The sequence below is a fragment of the Cajanus cajan genome, chromosome 9 (assembly GCF_000230855.2).
Source record: "Cajanus cajan strain Asha chromosome 9, NIPB_CcT2T_4, whole genome shotgun sequence".
Taxonomy (NCBI): Eukaryota; Viridiplantae; Streptophyta; class Magnoliopsida; order Fabales; family Fabaceae; genus Cajanus; species Cajanus cajan.
In genome coordinates this window covers 51407034-51434109 of record NC_138525.1, presented here as the reverse complement: position 1 = coordinate 51434109, position 27076 = coordinate 51407034, and the positions used below count along the sequence as shown (strand labels likewise).

General features: G+C 36.2%; 1 protein-coding gene across 1 annotated transcript; it reads right to left on the bottom strand.

Annotated features, from left to right (window-relative positions):
- Positions 1–1312: 1312 nt before the first annotated feature.
- LOC109816073 (protein CELLULOSE SYNTHASE INTERACTIVE 3) lies at positions 1313–11247 on the bottom strand. Its single transcript, XM_020380936.3, has 7 exons — positions 11203–11247; positions 10765–10860; positions 7222–10291; positions 4054–6598; positions 2843–3297; positions 2155–2271; positions 1313–1800 (listed from the first exon to the last, which is right to left on the bottom strand). Exons 2-7 carry the CDS (start codon positions 10821–10823, stop codon positions 1639–1641), a joined length of 6408 nt encoding a protein of 2135 aa, XP_020236525.1. The 5' UTR covers positions 10824–10860; positions 11203–11247; the 3' UTR covers positions 1313–1638.
- Positions 11248–27076: the final 15829 nt, after the last annotated feature.

Below are 27076 nucleotides of genomic sequence, written 5' to 3'. Positions count from 1 at the left end.
CGTGGCTATCGCCGGAGTGGGTGCGCGGGTGCAGAGGTGTTCGACTGGAGGGTTTTGGCGCGGGGCAGAGGGGGCTCGCGCGTGGGCCGTCGCGACTGGTTGTCTGGAATCGCGTGCGAGGTGGAGGTGTCTGGCCGGAGACACACCGCTGGCGACGCGCGACCGACAACCCGCGACACGGGCCGGCGTCGGCAACCCTCCCCGGACGGATGAAGATGAGGTGATGGATGTGTTTTTTATTTTCATAACTTTGGTCCATATTCCACGTATCCAATTCAACCAATTAAATTTCTTTTTTCAGCTCTAAGCACCGTTGCTTGTAGAAATAATAGAAATTTTTTTAAACAATATTGCTTAAGAATAAGCAACACAATAAGCATCCCATTGGAGGTGATCTAACAAATTGTTGTCATATTAAGGAGAGAAAGGAATGAAATGTCTGTCTACGATCTGATCTAATGGTTTGACTATCGTCTTATCATTATTATTGGAAGTCAGGTACGAGACAGGGCAAGACTTGACCTCCCAAAAACAAAAAAAGAAAAACTTCACAAATTACAATATATTTATATCATTGTAAATGATTGATATGTTAACTAATCATCTTAATTCATTTCTAATAAGAGTTTTTAATCGCATTCTTAAATATAAAAATAAATGTAAATTCTATAAAATAAATTAGAAACTCAAGTTACATTCTTCCATTAAAACAAAAATAAAGAAATTTCTTAAATCCTAAGAAGCATCAACACCCACAAAAAATGTAACATAAGCAAAAATGCGAAAAGTCTGACACGGAAAATAAAAGAAAAACAAAAAAGAATTGTAATACGGTGGACGCAAGTGATACACGATGTGGGACAAAGATGATTGTCAACTACTATATATCATCACTTATTTCATCATCCTTCATAGATGAGCTGGTACAGGTTAAAGTAATTGCTATACATCGTACTGCTAAGGATGGCCGGGGTATGGGGCTCATATATTGAGAAGTAATGATAAAAGGAAAATGCTGAAGGATGAGTGCAATCGATTTAAGAAAATGAAAAACAAAAACAGTTATGCTCTGTAAAGTTTATTTTCCCCACAAAGAATAAATATTTAAATGGAATTTAAACCTACAACATTGTCCACGAAACAATTAAAAAAGGCAGTTGTGTGTTGGGTGGGGGCCATGGTGGTGAAGAGCATGTTCCCAAAACAAATAGAAGATGACATATCGTCAGTGTATCATCTCTTGTGGCTTAAAAACATAAAACAATGCCACTTTACAGCAGAAGCTAGTGTACATCCCAACATCAGCAACGAATGAAAAACAAAAATAAAAAAGCTTTTTGACAAATTTAATTAAAATGCCATTTTTTTCCCTATGATTCAAGTTTCTAATACCTGTGGACTTACCTGTACAATTGTAAACATTTTTTTAGTTTACCGTGGGAGCATCTTTTTCAAACGCTTGCCTCTAGATATTTATAATTTAATTTACACTTACAATTGAAGCAACTTAATCTGCCAGACTACAAAATTGGATCATCCAAATATGCTGATAATTACAAGCAAAACCATTTCCAACATCTCATTCATGTTGCAGATTACTTTCTATGCTTCCACCCGACAAGTAGCTTGCTATCCTTTTCAAATGTCATCATTCGAAATCCTATTGGACCATATAATCTCAATTTCAAGTGTTCGGGAAGAACCGTCTTTGTTACCATCATGATTGAGACTGAATAATCCACTATAAACCCCCTCTGACACAACTTTATCAATTTGGATAGTGACTCTCCCAAGGGTTGTCTGGAGAAAAAACACAACACTTCCAGTCAGTAATTAAAGCATTAAAGATTTAGCATGTGCTTGGTTGAGAAGGCGACAAAAAACAAAGAATATTATTTTCAACCAAGAGTGAAGCACAGACCAAGTATGTCACCCTCGAAGGCAATAGAATAAAGAATAAGAAGGCAGTGTTATTATTGCAGAAATAGATAGGGATCATTCCAGTTATCACCCACATAATACCAGTACCCATCATACAAAGAAATGTAGCAATTCATCCTTTCAGAAAAGGAATAGGTAAGCACTCACCACTTACCCTACACACGAAAAAAATAACGAATGAGTAAATCAATTAGGGAATGAATATTCAGTTACCTTCCCAAAAGTATTCTTGCTTTTGCATATGATGTGTAGCTTTTGGCCCTTTGGAGGTACATCAAAGGCCCAAGTGAATCCTTCTTTCCATTCTGGAGAGGTACTATGATTCACTACCTAAAAGAAGCAAAAATCATAAACCGTATCTGTAAACTTGTATGATAAAATTTAATCCTCATTTAGAGACAGCAGACAAATCAATCAGTAACTTTTTTAAAATAAATTTTGGACAGAAAAATAATCAGTGGTTTTCCCATATGTAAAATTGGAGTGATTTACGGTTAAATTACATCCTATATGATTCAGTTAAGTGGAATTCTATATTCAAAAACTGAATTCTATTTAAGTTGTTGGAAATTTGAAAAGTTGAAAATTATGACAGAAATACTAAGTGTAGGTTACTCCTTGATCTATGAATATTTTAAGTAAAATGATTTCATAATTTCTGATATCTATCAAATGCAATAGGTAATCGCCATGGTACTTACATGAAGAGTAGGAAATAGGAATAGTAAAAATAAAAAAAAAGCTTGTAATTAATACAAGAAAAAGTATAAAAAAAAGGACTACAAAGAACAAAACACCAACAGTTTCAGCTTAAAAATTATTGAAGAAATTCAACCATATACATTGGCTAAGACATAATATTAGTGCTTTTGCAGAATTTTCAAATTATTTATGAGAATACCTTGGTTTGTTTTGGAGGACCATTGCCTATTGTCAACCGGCAGAATGCATTGGTGCTTCCCATAGTTTGTTTGAGGTTGTTTCCACGCTTAATGGTGACAGTCAAACAACCCGGTAAGCAGTGTAGAAGAGTATCTGCCCTTTCATGGAAACTGGGCGGGCAGGTTTTCATGAGCATTTGCAAAATGGGGATGGCTTCAGCAGCAATCATAGCTTGAGACTTTGCTATATCTATTGGCATAGCTGACCAAGATTGTCTTAGCAAGCTAAAAGTGTCGAGTACAGAGTCCTGAGCTGCTTCACCACCAGATTTAAGTGCCCCTACCAAATGAGGAATGCAAAGAGTTGCTGCTTCAGATGTGTGGAGCTTAGGGAAGTTCGAGAATATTACATGCAGAGTTTTCAAAACCTCCTCATTGATTGTGGCAGTTGACCATAACTCTCTTTCCAGTGCAGCTGCATAACAAAATTATTTTATTGATGAAATGTGAATTTTTAATAGATGTAAAATAAAAGCATTACACTTACACCTCAATCTATATGTGAAAATATATTTTTCTCATTAATAAATATTTAGCATTGACACAATTTAAAAAAAAAAATTTATTTCACTAGTTGTCACACAGCACAAATTTTTTACACATCCTCCATTTCTCTAAAATAAAACTAAAAACAGGAATATACATTGAACCAAAGGTTTATACTAGGAGAGAAAATAAAACAGGAAGGAGATTAATTTATTTGTACATGTTGACAATTGCCAATTACTCTGAAAAACATCCATTGTAACGAGTAACTTGGTAATGCTAGTAAAAAAAAATATCAACCAATCAAAACTTGGTTTTCTGGTTCCAACAGTCCAAAATGAAACACAGGTTGAAGACATCTATTCATATTCTAACAATATTGGTTCAAAGAAGCATTTAAAATAAAAAGCATTTCCCAAGAAAGAGCTTGATCCATGAAACATTAACATGAGGCTTTCACACAAGAATGAGCTTGATCCATGCAAAAAAATGTGCAATTTAATGAATTTCTATTTAATCCATTAAATCCATTAAACCATAGACTGCTACATGAATGGCCTTCATCATAAGTATAGAACAAAAGACATGATTTCTGACTCACTGAGACATGCCAAAAGTAATTTCTCTTGAAGTGTGCATCAGTGTAATGCATGGAACACTGTCAATAGGGCAAATAAAGAAGTACCTGTCAAAGACCTGATCAACTCATTTGACACATATTCTTGCAGCGTATGGGTAGAAAACAAAAATTTGATCAGTAAAGCGGCTTGAGCAGCAACTTCTGTGTTAGGAGACAGCAGCAATTCCTGAATCACCAGTATGCCCCCAGCTTCTGCAACAGCTCGTCTGTTGGTCCTGCTGTTCATGACAAAGTTTTGCAATGCACATATAGCCACCACCTTCATTTCTTCTGTTGGCTGATCTTCAAGTAAGCTTATTAATGCACGACATGCAGAAACAGAGGCACTAGCTCTAGCATGTCCTTCGTGCTGGGAAAGATCTCCCAAAGCTAAAGCAGCAAGAAGCTTGCCAGACTGTGATCTGGTTTGTGGATCCAATAGATACTGGGATAAAGGCGCTATAGCATACTTAGATACCTTCATCTCTCGTACTCTCACATTGTTAAATAAAGCTTCAAGTAATCTACCAGATGCTTCTTCACAATGATGAGATCTTAAAAGGTCCAACAGAGCATCTATAACTCCAGCTTCCATCATCTGCTCAGCGCTTGAAGCATCGCTTCTGTCATGAACTATTAAAGCATTAAGGGCTATGCTAATTGTACTCTCAAGTGTTGAGTGCAAAAGTTTTACGAGAACCACCACAGGAACTTTAAAATAGTAGTCGGCATTGGAGTGTAATACATTAGAAAGAACTAAAGCAGCTGATTCCCAGAGTGCATGTGGTGGCTGAGGCTCTTCTTGAATTATAACTTTTGCAAGCTCAAAAATACCTCCTGCATCAGCAACTGCCTTTGGCCAACTTGTTGAAATTTTTTCCAATGCTTTTATAGCTGTTTGCTGCAAGTTTAATATTCCAATTCCTGCAAGTTGTACGAGAGGCACAACTGCATTCTTTGTTGTAATATCTTGCTGAAAATGTTCCTGTGCAAGAAGATGAGATAACAGTTCTGTGCCAAGCTGCTGAATAGCTTGGGATGGGGATTCTAGAAATGAAATCAAGGGTTCAATAACTTGGCTTGGAGTAAGCTTCAAGGTTGCAAGACTTTGTGGTTTCTCCAATATATTTACAAGAGCTTGTAAGGCACTATGCTGTCCCCATAAGTTGAAATCTCGACGTAGCAAAACATGGAAAAGAGGTTCTACAATTTCTGCAGCATCTGAACTTCTTGCAATTGCACTACTATTAGTTAAAATGCGAAATAGCTCAGCTATTGTAGAGCATAAAGAGCTAGGTGCTAATTGGAGTAGCTTGAGACAATTATCAATAATGCCAGCTTTCACCATGTCTAATTTACTTGGAGTCCTGTCTTTGCCAAGTTTGATAAGAGCAGATATGGCAGCCTCAATAAGTTGATAGTTTGTACCAGAAACCAAGTTCACAAGGAGATCCACAACATTGTAGGCTGCTGCAAGCTCTACCTGTTGTTCATCTTCCAGCAACCTCTCAAAAGCACAAACCCCAGATTCTATTGCTGTCTCGGAACAAGACTGCATCAGTGATATAAGGGGTTCTAGGCATTCTGAGGCAACTGGATCTGCTCTGATCTTGCTATTGCCAAAAAGAGCAAAGCAGAGTTGTGCAGCATGGCACTTCAGTTCCAAGGATGAAGAAGAAGACAGTATTCTGTATAAACATTTAAGTGGGTTTCCTTCGACCTCGGTAATAAGAGATACTTTTGAAGAATTTCCTGAAGTTAACTTGATCAAAGCCATGAGAGCAGCCTCCTGCTCATGCCCTGATGTTGTGTTAAGCATGTCAACCAACGGCTGAATGGCCTGTTTAGCTAACTCTGAATCTCTAATGTTGTCGGCATCAAAAAGCTCATTAAGTGCTCTTGCTGCACTATATCTAGCATTTCTTGATCCAAGACGCAAAACAGCTATGAGTTGGTTCAATGAATTTGTCGATGCTTCATGTTTAATAAGGTCAGAATTGCTAAATAATATTCTCAATAACTCGGATATAGCAGCCTCGGTTGAGTCTTGAGGACTCAAGGACAGGTATTTGTTCAAAGCTTCCAGTGCTCCAGCTTCTGCCAGGATTAATTTATTGGTATCACTTCCATCGGCAATGGATATCAAGAGTCTAACAGCAACTGGTGGAGCACTAGGCCTTTCTGGTATTGGTCTCAAGAGATCCACTAAGAGGGGTATAGATTTCCTGGCGGTAGACCCCACTTTTACATCTTCAATTTCAAAAAGGTGATCCAAAACAACTTGATCAGGGCTTTGTACCAAAGAAAATTCTTCTGATAAAGCCATGAGATTTGGCATATTTGACTCTACATGCCCAATAATAGTTATCAATCCAGCTACAGCTCCAGAATTTGCAATGGCAAGATCTATTCCTTTATTACCATTACAAACAAGACTAGCCATAGCCTGGGCAGCAAAATATTTATCAATTACTTCATCAGATCTTAGCAGAAGAGTGATAGAAGGTATAATGCGCATTGTTATGGGAGATAGAACAACATTTGTATCTTGAAATAGAATGGCTACAAGCAAGGCACTAATCCATATTCCTTCTGTATCTTCATATTCTGCCTGTCAAAAGTGGTACGCAGAAAATCTATTTAATTCAGCAACTATATGACCACCAAATAAACAAACAAATGTGAAATTCACATATACAGATCAGCAGTACAAATCAATAACCATATGAACTAAATTTAGTATTTGGATAAAACATAATGTACAATGTACATTAATTGAGCCTTTAATATTTTCTCTCTTCATATTAACAAAATTTTAATATCAGTATATATTTTTGTTGAGTTTTCTTAATAACTTTAAAAATCCATATGATTCAATATTTTCAAATGATAAAAGATATTCAATGAAAAACAGAAGTTTTCTTCATTGTTCTCATCTTTCTTTTCAAATCAGCTTCTTTATTGTACATTATCCAAAATATGATCCACTCATAATGAATTCTAAATTGAAAATTCATACAGCTTCAAAGTTATTGTTGCTTGTCCAATTGCAAATAGATATTTTCCAGCAAGCACAAAGCGTTATCACCACAGATTCACAGACTGATATGGCACATTTCAGTATTTGTTATTTACAGGATATGAATATAAGTAACTAAGTCGAAGCAATGGCAAACCAGAAAACAAAGGGAATTGATACTGACAGCTTTAATAAAAAGTTGAAATGAAATATACCTGTGGATTTGAAGTATGTCTTGTAAGTTTGTCAGAGAGAGCTTCAAGTCCACCAGCTTCCATAATTGTGAGCTTGCTCTCTATATGGAAAGAAGCAATAACAGAAAGTAACCACATGGAAATAGTGCTTCCCAAGGCAGTGGCTGGATCAGGAATACCAAACTCATCAACTTCTTGAAATGCATTTCTCTCCATATAACCTTTAGAAGTGAGAACTTCAATTTCTAATGAAGAATAGCTAGAACTCTGCTTTATCATTTCAACTAAAGAATATATTAATGGTTTTAGATACCCAGAAGCATCAAGTGAATCCATTGAAAGCTCTTTCTTCTCCTTTGCAGCACAAATTAGTAAGGCAGCCCCTCCAATCTTTACTTCTAGACTGGAGGAGTTCATTATTCTGTCAGCCAATGAACCAATGGATCTGGAACTAGAAGATAACAAATCACCAAGAACAACTGGTTGATCCCCACAAAGTCTAGATAGAATTTTAATTGCCTTGTCTTGCACAAGAGAAGGGCCCTCAGCCAGGCAGTAGACAAGATGTTCTAAGCTTGATGGTATTTCAGCCAGAGCCGACCATGGAGGGTAAGTGAAGTTGACACTCTGTTTTGTCCTGGCTAGCAGTGCAATTACTTCTAAAGCATCTGCAGCATCAGTTCCGTCCATGTCCATAGCTCTTAAGGAATCAACAAGTGCAAGCACAGTGAAACGGCATTGAGCGTACCCCTTGAGAACGTCACCTACTGGAAAATGCTTCAATAATTGATGAAGTGCACGAGATGCATTTTGTTTACCTTCCAAGGTTCCTTCTGCTAGAACTCTTGTTAAAGCTGAAACAACATCTTCAGCTAGAGCCTCAGCAGCAATAAAAGGATCAAAGAGAAGATTGGCCAATGCAGCAACAGCAGTTTCAGCAGCTTCAACAGAGGATGTTTTAGCTAATTTGATTAGTGGCTCAACATCACCCTCTACAATATAAGACATCTTATTTGCAGCTTTGTTCTTTGTTGGACGAGACAGAGCACTTAATGCTCGAGCTGACTGAGTGGCAACAACTTGAGTTTTGCTAGTCAAAAGCTTCATGCAAGGAAGTACAATCTCATCAGTTGCAAGACTATCACAGATATCTTGTCTTGTGATAAATAAATCAGCTAGAACAGAAGCTGCATATTCTTGGGTTTCCTCATTTGATGAATTGAGGACCTGAACTAGAGATCTTAGGCCTTTATTAGCTGCAGAACCCTTTTCAAGGAGATCATTCTGCGAAGCCATAGTAAGAACATGACCTAAAACTCGGATTATGTGGGCTTTCAAGCTTGGAGAATCCCCTAGTAGCAATGCTAATAGCTGATTAATTGTGGCAGAATCAGCTACTCGGACAAGCTTTGTGAGTGCCATAGCAGAAGCTTCCTGTCCTTTTGGTCCACCACTCTTGAGAAGCCACAAAAATGCTGGGATTGCTCCAGCACTTTCAACACAAGCACGGATATCTTCACTGTGACAGCATAAACTCCACAGAACATTTGCTGCTTCCTCTCTTGCTTTCTGTGATCCTGTCTCCAACAACTGCACCAACGGTGGAATCCCTCCAGCAGCAGTGATTGCCCACTTACTGTCATCAACATGGTCAGTTAAAATTGCTAGTAACTGAACTGAGTACTCTTGATGCTGCTCACTGGATAATCCAAGCAATGATATTAGTAATTGGATACCTTCTCTTCTTTTTATGGCCTCCCATACTCCAATCTTATCACAACACAAGCTTGTCAATGAAAGTATAAGATACTCTTGCACATCAGTGGCAGCCATGGTTATAAGTCCAATAAGAACCTTCTTTGAATCTGCCTGAATGAGCCACTTTGAGAGACAGATGTTTCCATATAGGCTAGCCATAGCCTCGAGGACACGCTCTTGAATCAGTTTGTTATCTCGAGGCTTTAAAAGAGTTACTAGAATATCCTCTATTTGAGTTGCATCAAAATGTTTCTCATCGTCATCAACTTTTTCCTCAAAGACCATGAGTGTGTAAGCAAGAGCGCCAATGATATCACCAACTGGAGCATCAAGGTGAGGAGAACGTGAAATTTCTCCAAGATATAGTATTAAAGCGGACATGCCACCACAGATGTTGGCTAAAGCTCGAGTTGCATGCTCCTGCAGAGCCTGGCCACCATCACCTTGCATACACTCTTTAGAAGGAGCAACAATAGCTCCAATGAGGATTGGAATACCATCTGCATTAACAATGACCTTTTTAGCGTTGGTAGACTTTGAAGAGAGGGCCTCTAGGGCATCAGCAGCACTAGCTCTTACAGAAATGTCATTTTCCCAACCAACAAGCTGAAGTAAAGCTTTGACTGCCCCAGAGTCTATTACTTTGGGGATGCTATCACTGAATGCCAGCATTAAACGTGCTAATAGAGAAGCTGCATTTGACTGAGAAACAGCATTATCAGAAGACAAGAGCCCTACTATGATATCCACACCTCCGGCTTCTAATGTTGCTTTCCAATAGCCATCTTTGTCACCACAAAGATTTCTTAATGCTCCAGTAATAAAACCCTCCACAATTTTGTCTTCCTTGTTCTTTGGATTTAGTTGATTCCACAATGTTGGAACTACACCTTCTGTAACAAAAATTTTCATACCAACATGATCATCAGAAAGACCACCTGAGGAAACTTCATATATTGCTTCAGCTGCTGCCTTCCTGGCATCTGTGGATTCATAATTTAAAAGTGACAATAATGGTGGGATACAACCGCCAAGAAGTACTTTTAACCTCAGCTCTTCATCTTTGCACAGGACACTGAGAGTGGAAGCAACATTAACTTTTGCAAGAGAGGTTCCATTTCTGAGAATGTTTATGAACAATGGCATAGCTTGGGCATGAGAACCAATGAGTGCTCTAGCATCCTTTCTTTTCCTGGCAATACCTAGTAAGCGTGCTGTAATACTTTCTTTCTCCACTGGTGATGACAAGTTGGCATGCAGTTGCTCCACAAAATTAGCAACTGCCGCCATTGTAGATTCTGCATCATCCATTCCTGTTGCCTCATTAAAATCCCTGCGTATATTTAACTTCCACATGTTAGTAATTTTACTATTTTCAAATTTACAAGTTCTCAATAAACACTTATAGGAGAAGAAAATAAGATAAAATGAATTAAGTTTCTCCTATAGTTAAAATTAACTTACTCATAAGCTAATTTATAGAAACGGTTTCATTTAACTTGTCCAAAAGCTAACTTTCACTCATGCATGAGCTAAATTTGACAGATGGGACAAACTTAATTCATTTTACCCTTTTATTTTTTCTTCTATAAGTACTTATTGAGAAGTTTATCCAAACAGGACAAGTGATAAGTCCTAACCAACCATCAATTTTGAACACTAAATTCCAATTTTCCAAACAGACCATATACTAGTTTTACTCACCAAAAAGTTTAGCACTAATTCATCACTAATGTTATTTTTAGTTCTTTTATCAGACTTTCATCAACAATAAATTCCTAATGAGCAAAAAACAAAATCACTGACCAAGTCTGAGAGGCAGAATAAATGGATTGCCGCTGTTCATGAGAGGGAGACTTTGACATTTGCACCAATTCCACAGTTTACACTCCTTGCATCCGCCTGAAAATTTACACATTTTTCTAAAATTTAATCATTCCAAACACTTATCCCAAATTGACATACAACCAAAAATTTCCAAGCAGCAATTGCAACAACAACAATATCTAGCTAAAGAGCACCGCATCAGAATGCAATCAATAATATTTTACACCAAGTCTAAGTGATCCAAAATCCAAAGCAATCAACCAACATTTCAGTACCTAAGTTCCACACATTTTGTTCAAACGCCACATTCCAGAAAACATTTCACAACGCATCACACTACAGAGGAACCACGTTCGCATCAAACACACACCACAACAAGCCAAAAAGACCAAAATCCACTAAACCAAAAGAGCCTACCTCGCCGAAATGCAAATGCCGCAGAACTCCTCCCTCCTTCTACCTACCTCCGACGCCGCCACATCTTCAATTCTCTGCCAATTCCTCCGAAACCGATCCAACGCAGCGGAAACCTGCAAAACAAGAAATCGGATCCGCCGCGTAACCGAATTCAGATCTTCGCGAAGAACAATTGAAAAAAGGAAGCAAAGATCAGATCCAACGAGCACAGATCGTTCGCGGAAGCTAGGGCACAGTGTGTGCGAGAGAGAGAGAAGAACGAATCGAATTGAAGCGCGCGCTGAAATTGGAAAACGAAAAATAACGACTCACACTCACATATTTATACCTCGAAATTCAGAATGTCGAGAAGGAACCGAGAACAACGCGAGTGAAGGGAATGAAAGCACAACGAAACGAAAACAGAGAAATGGAGAGAGAGAGAGAGAGAGAGAGAGAGTGAAAGGAGTGCGTCGTCGAGTGAGTGTGTGTGTCTCAGTCTTTTCCTTTCCTTTCCATGGTTTTTGTTTCTTCTTCTTCTTCCTCGTTTGCGAATTATTTATTTAATTTTATATTTTTTGCTTTGTTGGAGGATTATTAATTTTTGTAAATAAATAAATTAGTTTTGACGGCGGGTACCATTTGGGGGGTAAAATACGTGTCCGGATCGGGTTGTACTGAAAGTCTGAATGACAGTTGGTTCGTCCATGTTATTAGTATTTCTTGCATCTATGACTATCAGTCCAATTTTAACCAATTTTTTACTTGCTTGGGATTTGTGCATATTTTGGTTTTTACGATGACTTTTTTTTTTTTTCAGGGTGTGGACTTTGGACGTAGTTCAAGAATTAAAATTAAAAGGCTTACATTATTTTCCTTTATTTTGATTTATTATGATTTTTTGGTAAACATTAATGCCTAATGGTACGATAGTATTTTCATAAAGGTTAATAATTTAAAAGTTAATCATTTATAAGTGTAAATTTTTTTTATATTAGAAGTACATCAGAACTGTTAATAGTATCTTTTTATTTATTTAATTAATTAAATTAAAATTAAAAAAATATTATTAACGACTCTGATTGACTATCAATGTAAACTGGTGGTGTATAGGTGATTAACTCATAAAGATATATGTTTTGATATATAAAGTTACCTTAAAAATTAATTTTATAAAATTAAATTTAAACCTTAAATTCTAAAAGACACAATCAATTACTAATATTTTTCATAATGATAATTATGTACTACTCACTTTATTTAAAATATCATGTAATTGTGGAATTATAAATGTGACTAAAAAATTCATCTAACTCATCTAAATACAACTAATTTGTTATCGGTTGAATTTAGAGTCAACAATCAACATACGATTTATACCATCTTTTAATTTGAATACAAGTATATAACCTCGTCCAAAGATTAAGAGGAGAGGAATTACGACATTAATTTGAATGTTTTCGATTTGAATTGCCGATGAGTTTTCTAGATGAACAAAAGTTTTAATAATGGTTCCATTATCAACTATTTAGTCTTGTTTGTAATATTATTACCTATGTAGAGGGATATTATCTGAAACTTAAGTTTTTTTAAAGTTTTATTTCCTTTTTATACAAAATTCTTAAGTAATTTGTCATTTCACTCATTAGTGTATGTTAGTATATATTATTGAATATAAAATATTAACATAAATATTTAGAAGTTTTGAATATGTTTTTTATCGGTAGAAGATATGATATTTTTTTAGAATTAGTCTTTTTTTTAGTCTTTGTATTTAAATAAATAATGTATTTTCAGTCTTTGATCAACTTATTTAAAGGGCTAAAATTAAATATATTTTGTAAACGCGATTTAGATAATATGACTGGCCAAATATATATAGTGCTTGTGTGTTTTTAGATGCGATTATATATCTTAAAGCTTTTTTAAGAAAAAAGGAATTTTTTTTTGATGTCTCGTATATATATAATAGATAAAATAAATCAAATTATTAAAATAGACCTTTTATATATTATTATAAACCATAAATTGAAACTTATAATAAAAAAGTGATCATATTATATTTTAGTTGTTTTTTTAATAATTAATCATTTTAAATACAAAACCAACTAGTAAAATTAATTTAATACTGTTTTCATAATTTTACTACGAAGTAATTAATGGTTTCAGGCAATTCAGTAAAATAAATTATCTTAAAAACACTTTTATCTACATATATTAAAACATATTTTTAATAATTAGTAATAATGACAATAATTAATTATAAATACAATCAATTATTAACATACTTCTTTCAATAATAACACACATTTAATGGTAGATACCTCAATAGATCTTACAGTTTTATGGCTTTGTGATTAGCAGACAACTTCTCTATCCATGAAAGGATGGGTTTGATCGTGACACCAAATTAACCCCAATTTTTAAATCATTGAAATTCAGAAATGTGATTAATATTAGTCATTATAGGAACTTGATAATTAATATTATCTTTCTATGTGAAAGATTAATACGACAGAAGTTTATATAACTCTTGGAAAGCAGGATGAGATTTGGCCTTTGCAGGGATTATTATCCGGGCTTCACTCAAAACTATGGTAAACAAATTTGAATTACACTTTCTTATTTTTATTTATTTTCATAACTATAAAAATATTCTCTTATTTTTACATTGTTATTTATATTCGAGATGTTTTGAAGAAAATGATAATAACAAGATGTGTTTTTATTATTTTCTTTTGCAAATTTTTTCAAGTAAGAAATGTGCTAAAAAAAATTGTATGTGCATTTTATTTTGGAGAAAGATAAAGATTGAACGTTAGTGCATGCTTGTTTTACCGTTTATAATAGTTAAGTAGATGTTTAACTTAATCCATCCACAGTCATATTTTTTATTTGAGTGTATAGGAATTAAGGGTGTGCAAAAAATCTAAATTGATCCGAACCGATTCATAATCGATTCGATCCATATTGAAAAACCTGATTCATTTTGAAAAAAAATTCGAACCAATCTACTTTATAAAATCGGTTCAATTATCCAATCTATTTTTACAAAGTAATTTGGTTCAGTTCGGTTTAATTTTTTAAAAAACCAATTCATATATGAATAAAAAATAGATAATTACACCGCGCCGAACCGATCTAATTTCAAAAAAATCGATTCATATTTTAAAAAAACCAAACTGATCTACTTTATAAAAAAAGAATCAATTAACTGATCCACTTTTATAAAATAAATCGGTTTAGTTCAATTTAAATTGTTAAAAAAACCGATTCATAAACATTTCTAATAAAAATATGTGTCACACCTTCGAATTAGATTGTAAGATGCAAAAGTCACAGAAGGTATTATACCTGAATTGTACCCAGAAGCATGTGTGGGTTCAAACGCAGCTATGCTTGTCTGAAATCCTATGCGATCTGCATCCCTTTTCGGTCAAAGTTTCATACCACGATTATGAGATGCTGTCGGTATTAGAACAAGTATTTCTGACAAAACGAAAAAATAGTACTTGGAAACCAAGTGCCATTTTTTCTTTTATTTTCAACTTTTACTAACAGATTCACTGATGCAGAAAATCACTACATTTGATTTAGAGTTTCTATTTTTTTTTTTGAAAAAATTATATTAAAATAATATAAATAAAAAATCTTTTTAATAGAAAAACTCTCTTAAAAAACACGTGTAAACTTGTATTTAAACAAATTCTTAATAATAAAAATTGAAATAAATATACGAAAACTGGAGCTCATCCTCTTACCTCAATACACCCAAAAAAATTAATTGCCCCACATCTAAATTTAGTTACATGATCATTTTTTGTGTTCTATACAAAAGTTAGATTAAGAAAAGACACATCTCATAGTAATGTGTTAGGGAATATTATAAACTTTAACGAGATTTTATTATGAAATTTATATATTTATAAATAAGGATTTATGATATATAATTAAACGTTACTTATTCTTTAAGAGTAATTCTTCCTATAACTATTTTATTGAATAATTTATAATTTATATTAACTTTCAATAATTTAGATGTTAAATTAAAAGTTTTTAATAAATAAAATAAGTTTATAAATTTTATAAAATTTAAAAATTATTTGATATTTTGTTATATAAATTCAAATTAATGATTATTTATAATAGCATATTATGCACTATTTGAATTTATGTAGTAAAATATTAAATAATTTTTAAATTTTACAAAAAATTATATACATCATGTAACGGCCTAAAATATTTAAAGTTAATTAATAAATAATTTTAAATAATTAATTGGAATTATCTTATAATTATGAATGTTATTAATTAAAAAATATTTTAAAATTAATTAATTTAGAGGTTTTATGGATAAGAATATTTTAGATAAGAAAAATAAGATTTTAAAATTATTTAAAAAATATATGTTTGTCTTATTTATCTTTAAGTTTTAAATTAGTAAAAAATAGAGATTAAATGTAGTTAATTAGTTTTTAATGACAAGTTAAATGTAGTAAATTAGGGTTGTCTCATTCATTGCATATTTTAAATTTCATACTTTTGTGCTCTAAAAAGGAAACAACAATAAAACATAGAGAAATGAGAGAAAATTTATTATCCAGTTCGCATATCCACCTGACAATGATTTTTGAATTACAACCAAGGATTCATTCACTATTGGATCAGGCCAATTTTTTTGGATAACAGGTCTATAGGATGTGATTCTTCATTTTCAATGATTGGATCATCCAAAGAATGCTTGGATTGGGAGAAGATCCTTTCATAGTAACAACTTTGTTTTGAGGGGTTTCATCTTCTTGTTTCTCTTATAAGAGGGAAAACTAGAGGCATTCATATATGGCTTCAGAGATCCACACTTGAAGCCTATAATCAATTGAGGTAAAGGGGAGTGAGAACCTCACTCTAAGGTATGGGTTATTTGTAGGGTAATGAGATTAACCTCAGTCCTTTCTTCATGCATGATGTATGAGGAAAAAAACCCCAAACCATGAATATAATTATGAATCTGTAATATGTCTTCTTATATGCTCTTGGTATTATATATATTTAGTAGTCATGATTATAATCTATATTAGTGATTGTGAAACTATAATAGTCCATGGGTTCTTAGAGGAACCCTAAGGATGAAATGAACTAGATTAATAGGAGTGAGGATTAAGAGTAGGTAAATTGATAGTTTAGAATTTAATATTCATGATGTATGTACAACTTTATTGATTGAATTCACAAATGTATATGTTGATTGAGATCGTGTAAGATTGTGAGTTGTTGTAACAATGTTTGTACTGATGCAACATCAGGCACCATGTGTGGCCCCTAGGTGTAATCATGACAAAGAACATAGGTTGCTCACTGTAACGTTCACGTTGGGTGTGAGAACCTCAAATTGTTATTTATAATGTTGATGTCGAGTAGACATAAGAGTTTTAAAAGTTACCTATTGTAAATTCATTGGGCACAAGGGGTTATGTCGGGCGTTACCCTTATAGAGAATAAAGTATTATTTTATTTAGACTACATTGAGCACTATTCCTAAGTATTTGCTTCATAAGAATTATATTGTACTGCGATTTGTTGGTGGAGAATGTTATACTTGAATAAATGCATTATATTATTGGTATGAATCCAATTGAATGAGTACATCTGGCTGATAATATGATGGAACATGTGATGTGCTGTGTGGACCATGTGATGGTCTGTGTGGACCATGTGATGGTCATACAAATACAAGTCTAAGTTTAACTTAACTATGTGAAAGTTTGTCGAGTTGATTGTGCTTAATGTGGTGTTTAGATACAATTGATGAATATATGTATATAAGCATAATTAATGAATTGTGTTCAATGTGAGATTGCATAAGAGCCCTATATGACATGTATTATGTGCATAAATTGATTTTTGAATGGGTACAATGTAGAATATGCCACTAAGGAAGGTCTCACTTATGTAAAAATTTTAGGATTCATGACCATAAAGATAGGCAGGTTTAGGAGCCCCAATTTTGTCCATTGTGTGCATAGGGTGTAGTTTGTATAACACTGCTATCATGATGTGCCCTGTTGTATATAATCCTAGTATAGAATGTTATGATGATTGTGACTTGACATATTATTTTAGGCTACTCTTAACTAGCCTTGCAACAATTGATAATTGACAATTGTTTTTACTAGCACCATATACATATAATTTATGAGTGTTCCTTGTCCATTACATTAGCATGCATAATAATCATATCTTAGTTGACTATAAATTGTGAATGTGTTATATATTAAAATACTATTGAATAATGAGTTGATGTCTATTGATGTATGTATTTTTCCATATAATAATAACATATTTGGAGTTAATTGCTGTATATTTTTAAATTAATGTTAATTATTATTTTTACATTATTATATTAATTGCTATATATGTGAGGGTGATATTTAATGTTTATAATTTTTTTTATGTAGTATATAATTAATTAGCCTTTATATATTAAATTTGAGTATAATGTTTAATTCATTTTCGTAATTTTCTCAACTTTGAAAATCTTATACTTTTAATTTATTCCTACATAAGTATTTGAGCGTTTAAGCAAAAGAAAATCTAACAATTGAATCAAATTTAATTAATTTAAAAAAAATAGAGGGATTAAATTAATTTGAAAAAAGGGGACAAAAAAATAACACATAATCTAGAATAAAAGTATCAACAAAATTGAAATTAAATCTTCTAATTATATTTCACATTTTGTTTAAGATATATAACTTTAGCTATTTAACAACAATACTTGTAGTATATATTTTTATTTTCTAGTTACTATACCATATTTCTTTGCATAGAACATTAAACTACATTGATTAATTACATTTGTTATATGCTCCACCCAGGAAAGAGAGTTAACAGAGAGAAATCCAGAATTTGATAATGATGAAATAATTTGTATAATTATTTATTAGTGGAACCGGATCTAAATTAAGTAGGGCATTACATTATTTGGTGAAGCAATGAGTGGACCCCACAAAATACAAATGTAGCAGACAGACAATTCATGAGAGTACACGACCTCTGTATCTAGATACAGAGGTCGTTGTGTCTGAACCGTGGTTAATATTATAAGGACATTAGGGTGGCACGAATTGATTGAATTTGGATGGTTGTGGAGAAAATGACACATGCTTGGACTCAAAATTGTGAGAATAACAGTGACTATGATCTGTTTTATTATTATTATTATTATTTGTAGCACAGGTCTGTTTCAATGGATCCATGAGAATCTACCGTGCTGCATCTCCATGTGCTTTCAGGTCACCTACCTTGACCCTTTCTTTTTTCTTTAACAGGGAATGCATGTTTTATAATACATGCAGATCATCAATATGAATACCTTATCAAGATGAACCAATGAAGCAAATCACTTTGCATGTTTTGCATCTGAAATCTCGTTAATTTAATCTTTGTGGTTTTTTTTTAACTGTTGGGTTAGTTGTGATATTGTTTTTTAATCCACTTGATTCGGTTGTGTCGAGATGTATGTCAATGATTCTCCTACTTATATAACTTTTTCATGTTCTGTTTTTTTTAATTGATTTTTAATACATTAAAATTTTCATTTTAAAATAACGAAATCCTATAGTATAAAAAAATCATTTTTTAAATCAATAACTTTTTTTTTACATAAAAAAAAATCAATAACCCATGAAATAGAACAAAAATATCATCTCACATGTGGTAACTCTAATTTTTTTTAGAGTAATGGTATTCGAAAATCCAACCATTTCGAATATTTCATTAACATTTCACGTTTCTTTCTATGTCTCTTTCTATCCCATCATATTTCTATTAATTTATTTCTTTATTAATTATTTAATTTTCTTTTTCTAACTGTAGCTTTACATTTTGGGGTGTCCAAAATTTATTCACCTTTTATTAACGTCGAGACTTTTTATATCTTGAGTATCTTCTCCTTAATTTAACTAATTTTTTTCTTCTGAAAATAACATGATATTTTAAATTTTCCTTATTTCTTAATTTTTTGGATTAATTTATAAAATGAAATAATAAAAAAATTGTGCATTAAAATTTAAAAGTTAAATCATTAATATAAAAAAAGCAAGATATAACGCTATTATTAAATCGGTTGTATTACAACCGATGTAAAAGTTGACATGGTAACATTTTTAAAAATAACAAATTTTTTATATTTATTTCATAGCTAATTCATATATTGCATGCAACATCAATTATTTTATAATTAATGTTGTATTATGTCACGTACTATGTGGTTACGAAACAATCGATATGATATATCACATTAAAACATTACATGCACGCTCTCTCTTTTCCCCTCTCTTTGTGTTTTCACTCTCCATTTTGTTGTTGAACTCTTTCTTTACGCCCTCACTCTACCTTGTTGCGTCGTTGCTCACTCTCCCTTCTTTAGTCTATTTATGTACGATTTGAAAAGTTAATACTATCACATGCATATTGATAATTAATATAAGCATAAGAGTGATATTTAATGTGTCATGAAATTTGTGAATGTGCATGGTGGATTCATCTTATATATAATAGTATCAAAAAGACATCTTATATATGCCTTCATTAAAAGAAAACAAAATAAGTTGATATTTATTATTCACAAGACAGACAATTAATTTTTTTATACGTATTTTTTTCTTATATTATTCTTAAGAAATACATTAATGAAAAAAAATTAAAATATAATAAAGGAATATAAATGACTTAAAAAAGTTGTATGCCCTCCGAATATATTGTATTAGACATTTTATTGTGTTGTGTGTTTAGAAGTTTTTTAACAATCTTATCATACAAAGATATGTTACGAGATATTATTTTATATTTATTTTGTTCGAATTTAATGTCATTTATAGATGAGGTTGGGCTAAATATGATAATGATTTTGGAAGCAAAACTTAGACTTCAAATTTACTTTACTTCATTCTAGGTTATACTATGAAAAATGTGACACCAAGATTTTGAGAATAAAACCGCTCGTAATCATTAGTTGGTTTGATTTCAACTTTGTTAAATTTGATATTTATGAATTTATCTTTAGTTTTGAAAGGCCTATTTTATTCCGTTATTTATGTTTTTCTTATATATATTTAAGTATTATTCAGACTCGTGTATAATGTGAACTTTTATTCAAAATAAATATGATTGTACTTATAATTAAATTTCAGCATTTTAAATTAATAAATAAATAAAAAAATCATTTTAGATAAAGGATATGTACAGTAAACAACTTTGTTGTCACCCGTTCTTTGCAGAATTCGATGCCTTGGAGACCCATTCTTGCAGTGTTTTATTTATTTGTATATCTGAGTCTCACTCATGTGTTCTCACTGATAAAGAAGCATGTGCTAATACCATGATAAAGAATTCGTATGAGAGTTTGTTGATAAAAAAAAATGGTACAGATTCCATTGGAAAATCTGACTGAGATTTCATGACTACACGCAGGACCTCTGTTCAGAGGAAGATGCACTCTCCACTAGTTAACGTTGCCGATAAACCAAAGAGAGTTATTCTTCTTTTATTCTTTTACATTAATGTTTCCTTTTATTGCTTTTGGTAAAGGATGAAAACTAAAAACAGCAGACTACTCAAGACATAGAGTCTCTCCCTAACTGTAACAGTACAAACTCTGGAGGACTCCTCCAAAATACATTGGAACCTATATTCCGTCCACCCCAATTAGCCAGCGTATGTGCTACTGAATTAATTTCTCGAGGGATATGACTCACATAAACAACTCAGTCCCTAGCTAGAATGCGCTTAATACGACGAATCACATCATAGTGTTTATGCAGGTAATCCCTATCCGTTGGTCGCTCTTGAAACAGCGTAACAGCTCCCAGGTAATCACATTCGCATGTCACCTTCCGAAACCCACCTTCCCAACAAAGCGTTAAACCATCCTCCAAGGCCAATAACTCGGCACATAACGCATCACCATGTAAAGCTCCACGCGAGAAACCCCCCCGCCACATGCCTGCCCAATCTCGAATTGCGCCGCCCATCCCCATAGCATAAGATCCAGTCAACCAACTCCCGTCCGTGTTTAGTTTAACCCACGGATGCTCCGGAGGCTTCCAAAGGGCTGACTCCTCCCCTAAGCGCCTCTTCACGTTATACACACTATTCTCCACCAGAGACAGTGTCACCTTCCGACGGACCGCCGAAATCGTCCAAAGCTCATCGGTAAACAGCATGTTATTTCTAAGCCGCCAAACCCACCATAAAGTGATGGAGAGCCTAATAGCATCCTTATGCAAAATAATCCTTTTCAGCCACTGGAAACAATCCATTACCGAGAAAGCCCACCCCACACTGATCCCACCAGACACCAGCACCTCCCGCGAAGACGGGCAATCACGAAGTGCATGTAAAATGGTTTCGTGAGGGCAAGAGCAACGCGAGCATGCACCAGAGTCGGCCAACCTCTTATCCGCCCGAACCTGATTCGTTGGAAGAGCTGAATGAAGGCATTGCCACAGAAAGAAATTAACCTTCTCAGGAATCTTCAACTTCCAGATCTTCCTCCACACGTCATCCCCTGCCGTGGACAACCCCAATGTTAGAAAACGATACCCAGACGCCGCTGTGTAACAGCCCGAGCTATCCCCCCTCCAAGCGAAGTGATCCAGCCCCAAAGGGGAATTGACGACACTCAGCTGTTGGACCGACTGTATCAGTTCCTCCGAGAGAGCAGTATACAAAGCAGTGAAGTTCCAAGCACCACTAACCCAACAATCTGCAACTGTTCTGTTGGTGTCCGCAATATGAACGAATGGGACTTTCCCACACCAAAGCCCAGTACCTGACCAGTCCTTGTACCAAAGGGATGAGGCACCCGACCCCAGCTGAGGCACGAATCCCTCACAGAGATAAGGAAGGGCCTTGGTGAGACTTGACCAGGTCGGAGAAGCACCCCGCTTGTTTTGAGCACACAGGATTGAGTCTCCCTGTAGGTATAGCTGGCTGAGGAGATGGACCCAAGGCTTCTCTGGAGTCGTAAGCAAATCCCAAACTAACTTCCCCAAGAGTGAAACATTCACACTGCGCGCTTCCCTAACACCAAGTCCACCGAACTCTGTGGGTTGAGTCACAACATCCCAACTCACCGGAGACCAGAACCGTGTGTTGTCAGAATTTGCCCAGAGCATACGTCGACAAGCTTGATCAATTCTAGTACACACTGCTTGAGGAAGCCACAGTGTTTGCATGCTATAAACTGGAATAGAGGAGATGGTGGACTTCACCAGACACAACTTCCCTGCCTTATTAAGAAGCTTGGACTTCCAAGCTGCAAGTCTACCCTGAATCTTATCCATCACATCATAAAAATCGGCGCACCTTGGCTGACCATGCGTCATGGGAACCCCCAAATACTTCCCTATTCGAGCCGTGTGGCCAACCCCCCAGTATGTCAATTATCCTCTGTGGAACCCTTCTCGAGCTCACAAACTTAGACTTAGACAAATTGACCCTCAGTCCTGATGATCGCGAAAACGCCTCCAAAACTGATGCCACCAAGCGAGCTTGATCATCTGAAGCTTGACAGAACAGTAAAATATCATCAGCAAAGAAAAGGTGTGAGAGCAGGAACCCCCCATGGGAGAGCTTAATCGGTTTCCACCGACCCTCTTGGAGCAACTCAGAGATCCTAAGGGCTAGCCGCTCCATGAAAAATACAAACAGATACGGGGATAGAGGGTTTCCCTGCCGAAGGCCACGGGACGGAACAAAGGACGGTAACTTGCTTCCATTCCAGAGTAGTGATATGGACGAATTCTTCAATCCCCACATGATGAGTTGGATTGTGACTGACGGAAACCCAAACTGCACCAGCGTAGACTCCAAAAAATCCCACCTGACCCTGTCATATGCCTTTTCCAGGTCAATTTTTAAAGCCAAAGAGCCCACACGTGAGCCCTCCTTCCGTACGAAGTGGAAGGCTTCTTGAGCAATAATACTGTGATCACGCGTCCCCCTCCCGGGAATAAAACTGCCCTGGAAAGGACCAATGATGCCTGGCAGGAAGGGTCTAAGACGAGCCACAAGCACTTTAGAAATAACCTTCCAAGCAACGTTGCATAAGCTGATTGGATGAAATTCTTTGAGGCTCACCGGGTGGTCCACCTTCGGAATTAACACCATCTGTGTCTCCAAGAGTGAACTATCTGAGAACCCCAAACGAAAGGCATCCTTCACTGTGCGCCATAGTTCATCTCCCACAATAGGCCAATACTTCTTGGAAAAGAACGATTGAAACCCATCTGGCCCTGGTGCCTTGAACGATTTCATGCTCATCACCACCCGGCGAACCTCCTCCTTTGTGACTGGGGCCGTTAAGGCGGATTGGGCTTCAACCCCCAGGCCAGGTGGAACCCCATCTTGCATGTCTAGAAACCCTTGGTCGTTATTAACCGAGAAAAGCTCCTTGTAGAACCTGACTGCCTCAATTTTCATTACCACAGGGTCCGTGTGCCAAGACCCATCGGGCAGAAACAAGCCCTGAATTTTGTTCCTCCGTCTTCGCGCAAGAGTTTGGGCATGGAAGAAGGAAGTATTACGGTCCCCAAACCTCACCCACTTCTCTCTAGATTTCTGAAACCATAAATATTCCTCCTGAAGACAAGTTTCATCCAACTCTGCTTGTATGGCCTTTTCTAAGCGTGACAGGCTTTCTGAATCCCCTCTCTCAAGTTGTAGCTGTACCCCTTTAAGACGTCGTTGGAGCGCCTTCTTCCTTGTAAAGATGTTCCCAAACACATCCGTATTGAACTTGATGGCATCAACCCGAACAGCTTGTAGCCCATTAGCAAGGGTCGGCATACTACGGTACCACGCCTCCCTAACAACTCGCTCAAAATCTTTATGAGTGGCCCATGCAGCTTGGAACCGAAAGGGTCGATCCTGAGCCTTGTCCCTTGAGCCTTCACGCAGCAGTAAAAGAGGGCAGTGGTCAGAGTAGACCCTGCACAGATTCTCCACATACGCTTCCGGAAACATTGCTTGCCACGCAACATTACACACCGCACGGTCTAAACGCTTTGCCAGCACAACCCCATGTTGATTACGATACCAAGTAAAGCGAAGGCCCTTAGCCCCCATGTCAAGCAGATTACAATCATTCAAAACCTCCATGAATTGGGATGCCCTTGCCATCGAGAAGCGACCACCCCGACACTCCGTTGACGTCATAATTTCATTGAAGTCCCCAAACACTAACCATGGTAGCGTAATCCGTCCCCCCAACTCTCGTAGATGATCCCAAACCCGTTGTCTGAGTTCCACTTGAGGATTAACATAAACGGCAGTACACACCCAACTCTTTCTTCCTTCCACAACCGTAAACGATATGGCCTGAGAGTGAGAGGCAAATTCAGATAGATTAGTAGAGCAAGACATCGCCATCAGAACCCAAATACCCCCAAAATGCCCCGTAGCCTCGATACTAAAACACAACTTATAGTCCATCTTATTCCAAAAGCTTGCCACCGAAGAAAACTGACAATGGGTTTCCAAAACAATAAAAATAGCCGGGTGATGGAGCCTTACTAACTCCGAAACCCTCCTTTTACCTTTGGCATTAACAGCCCCTCGAATGTTCCAACTTAAAATATTAAAATATGTATTCATTAAAACGGTAAGACACGGCAGATACTCAAGCCATCATGGCCTTCTCTTCCAATGGCTGGTCATATTGCATAATATCCTCCATCCCTGGTAACTCCTGCCCACCATCCTCGTTAGCATGGCATGCGTCAATCGTGAAACCTGATTGGGGCACACTTGTTATCATATCCTGGTGCAATTCCCCCATCAACTCCTCGTGCACACGTGGGTCACCGAGAGAAGAATGGGTGTATGGGCTTCGGGTCTTATTCTTTTCCACGACGGAGTCCGTGTTCGCGCCAGCTGGAATGGGCCGTGATTGTTCACGAAACTCCTCCCCTCTGATACGTTTCTTTCGTTCACTATTGGCGCCCTTAATTTGAGGATTCCTATTCGGTGTGTGGTCCCTATCACCATGTATGGAACCAGCTACATGGCTATGTTCTCGTGGAGGTACAGTCACCACACGTGGGGTTTTAAAACTCGCACGTGGTACGTCAAGTTGCACACCCTTCGTGGGGGTAATCTTGCATATTCCGATCCCGCTCCTTAATCTCCGTAATCCCATTATGAGATGCAGATCGTCCCTTGCTAAACGGTTTGCCAATATTATGTTTCCGATTTTGCCGTTTCACAATCAGCCAATCTCCATGCGGATCTGGCGCGATATCGCCCCTAACCTGCGGAGCTGATTCCTCTCCCATTGAAGCCGCCGAAACTGCACTATGTGGTGGCTCCCCCGACTGCTGCTCCGTAACCTCCTGCTCACCGACGCCGTGTGATGTTAGCTCAGGCCTGGTTGCATGCGGACAGTTCCGTAGGACATGTCCATAACAACCGCACGACGAGCACAACAAATGCAATCTCTCGTACTCCACATTATACCAAACACCATTGAGAAAAAACCTCCCCACGACTGGTTCATTTAAATTTATCTCGACACAGACCCGTGCAAACCGTCCCCTCGTCATGTTCAAGGTATTAAGATCCACCTTGACTGGTTTCCCTATGGCCAAAGCAATTGTTAGGAGGACACTCTCATCATAGAACATAACCCCGAGACTTGGGAACCTGATCCAGACAAGAGTACTATCGACCTTCGTTGCTGAAGTTACGAACTCTGGGGACCATGGTCTAACAATCAGATAGTGATCAAAGAGCATCCAAGGGCCCCCGTGCATGACCCGTTCTCTGTCCGCCTCCAAATCAAACTTCACCATAAAGTAGCCATTTGACACGTCCAGCAACTCGAGACCTCCTTGAACCTTCCACAACGCAGGTAGTCTGTCCCGCAAGGTTAAGAACCCCACATCTCTCCCTAGCAACTTTATCACAAGACATTGTTCCCATGGTTCACACAACTGTTTCAATGTGGGTGCCGCGATACTGAATTTGGGTAGCAAACGATCCCCACCCTCAAACTCTAACGTCATAGCCCCCTCCTTGACAAGATCGCGAACAGTCGCCCGCTTAGCCGGGGCACCCAGTACCTTCTCCTTGAAAGTCACCGTCTGACTCATCCTGGAGCCCCCAGCGCCCCCATCCGGCGGTTCCGATGGTGGCTGGCTCCCCACAGGCATGCCCCAAATCCTCTCCATTAACATATCCGGCGGTTAATGTTTTTAGTTTTGCTTTTAATGCTTTTAGTTTTGCTTGCTTTATTTATTTATTTATTATTATATTATTTGTTCATGATTTGATTTCAGGCATTCAGTAATATGGTTATTATTGCTAAACATATAATTAGTAATAGAAATAGTATTATTAAGATGACTTTTGATTTAATTATTCCATTTTTATTATGTCATGAACCTTGTTAAATAATATTCTTAATCTCCATTGTTAAATACTTATACCTTTTTTTTTTAAAAGGCAAAATTTTATTTAGCAAGTAAAGATTCTTTCAATCATAAAAAATAATCAAAAGAGCTTCCAATATTATCAGTACAAATTAGAACACATACAACACAAAACAAAATATAATGAGTAATATAGAAAAAGAAACGCACCCCAAACATTACAAACAGACGAGTCACTATAGATTGAAATCCCCTTATCCTTACCAGACTTTTGATATAATAATCTGGTTGCGTAATCCAGTCATAGAAAGAGAAAGTTGAATTTTCGTAGAGACCTCGAACCCATGACTAAGATTTTAGCAAGGCATCTTGCCACACTGATTCCACATGGAATGATTTTCCTTTGAATATAGTCACATTCCTTGCTAATAAGATAGACCATAAGGTTGCCAGCCAAATTACAC

Excerpts from the sequence above, each read along its gene's own strand:
- LOC109816073 (XM_020380936.3), bottom strand. The coding sequence starts at position 10,823 with ATGTCAAAGTCTCCCTCTCATGAACAGCGGCAATCCATTTATTCTGCC. Across the intron at positions 6,599-7,221 it reads GACATACTTCAAATCCACAG|GCAGAATATGAAGATACAGA; the intron begins GTATATTTCATT and ends CACTTTTGACAG. Across the intron at positions 3,298-4,053 it reads GTTGATCAGGTCTTTGACAG|CTGCACTGGAAAGAGAGTTA; the intron begins GTACTTCTTTAT and ends TTTGTTATGCAG.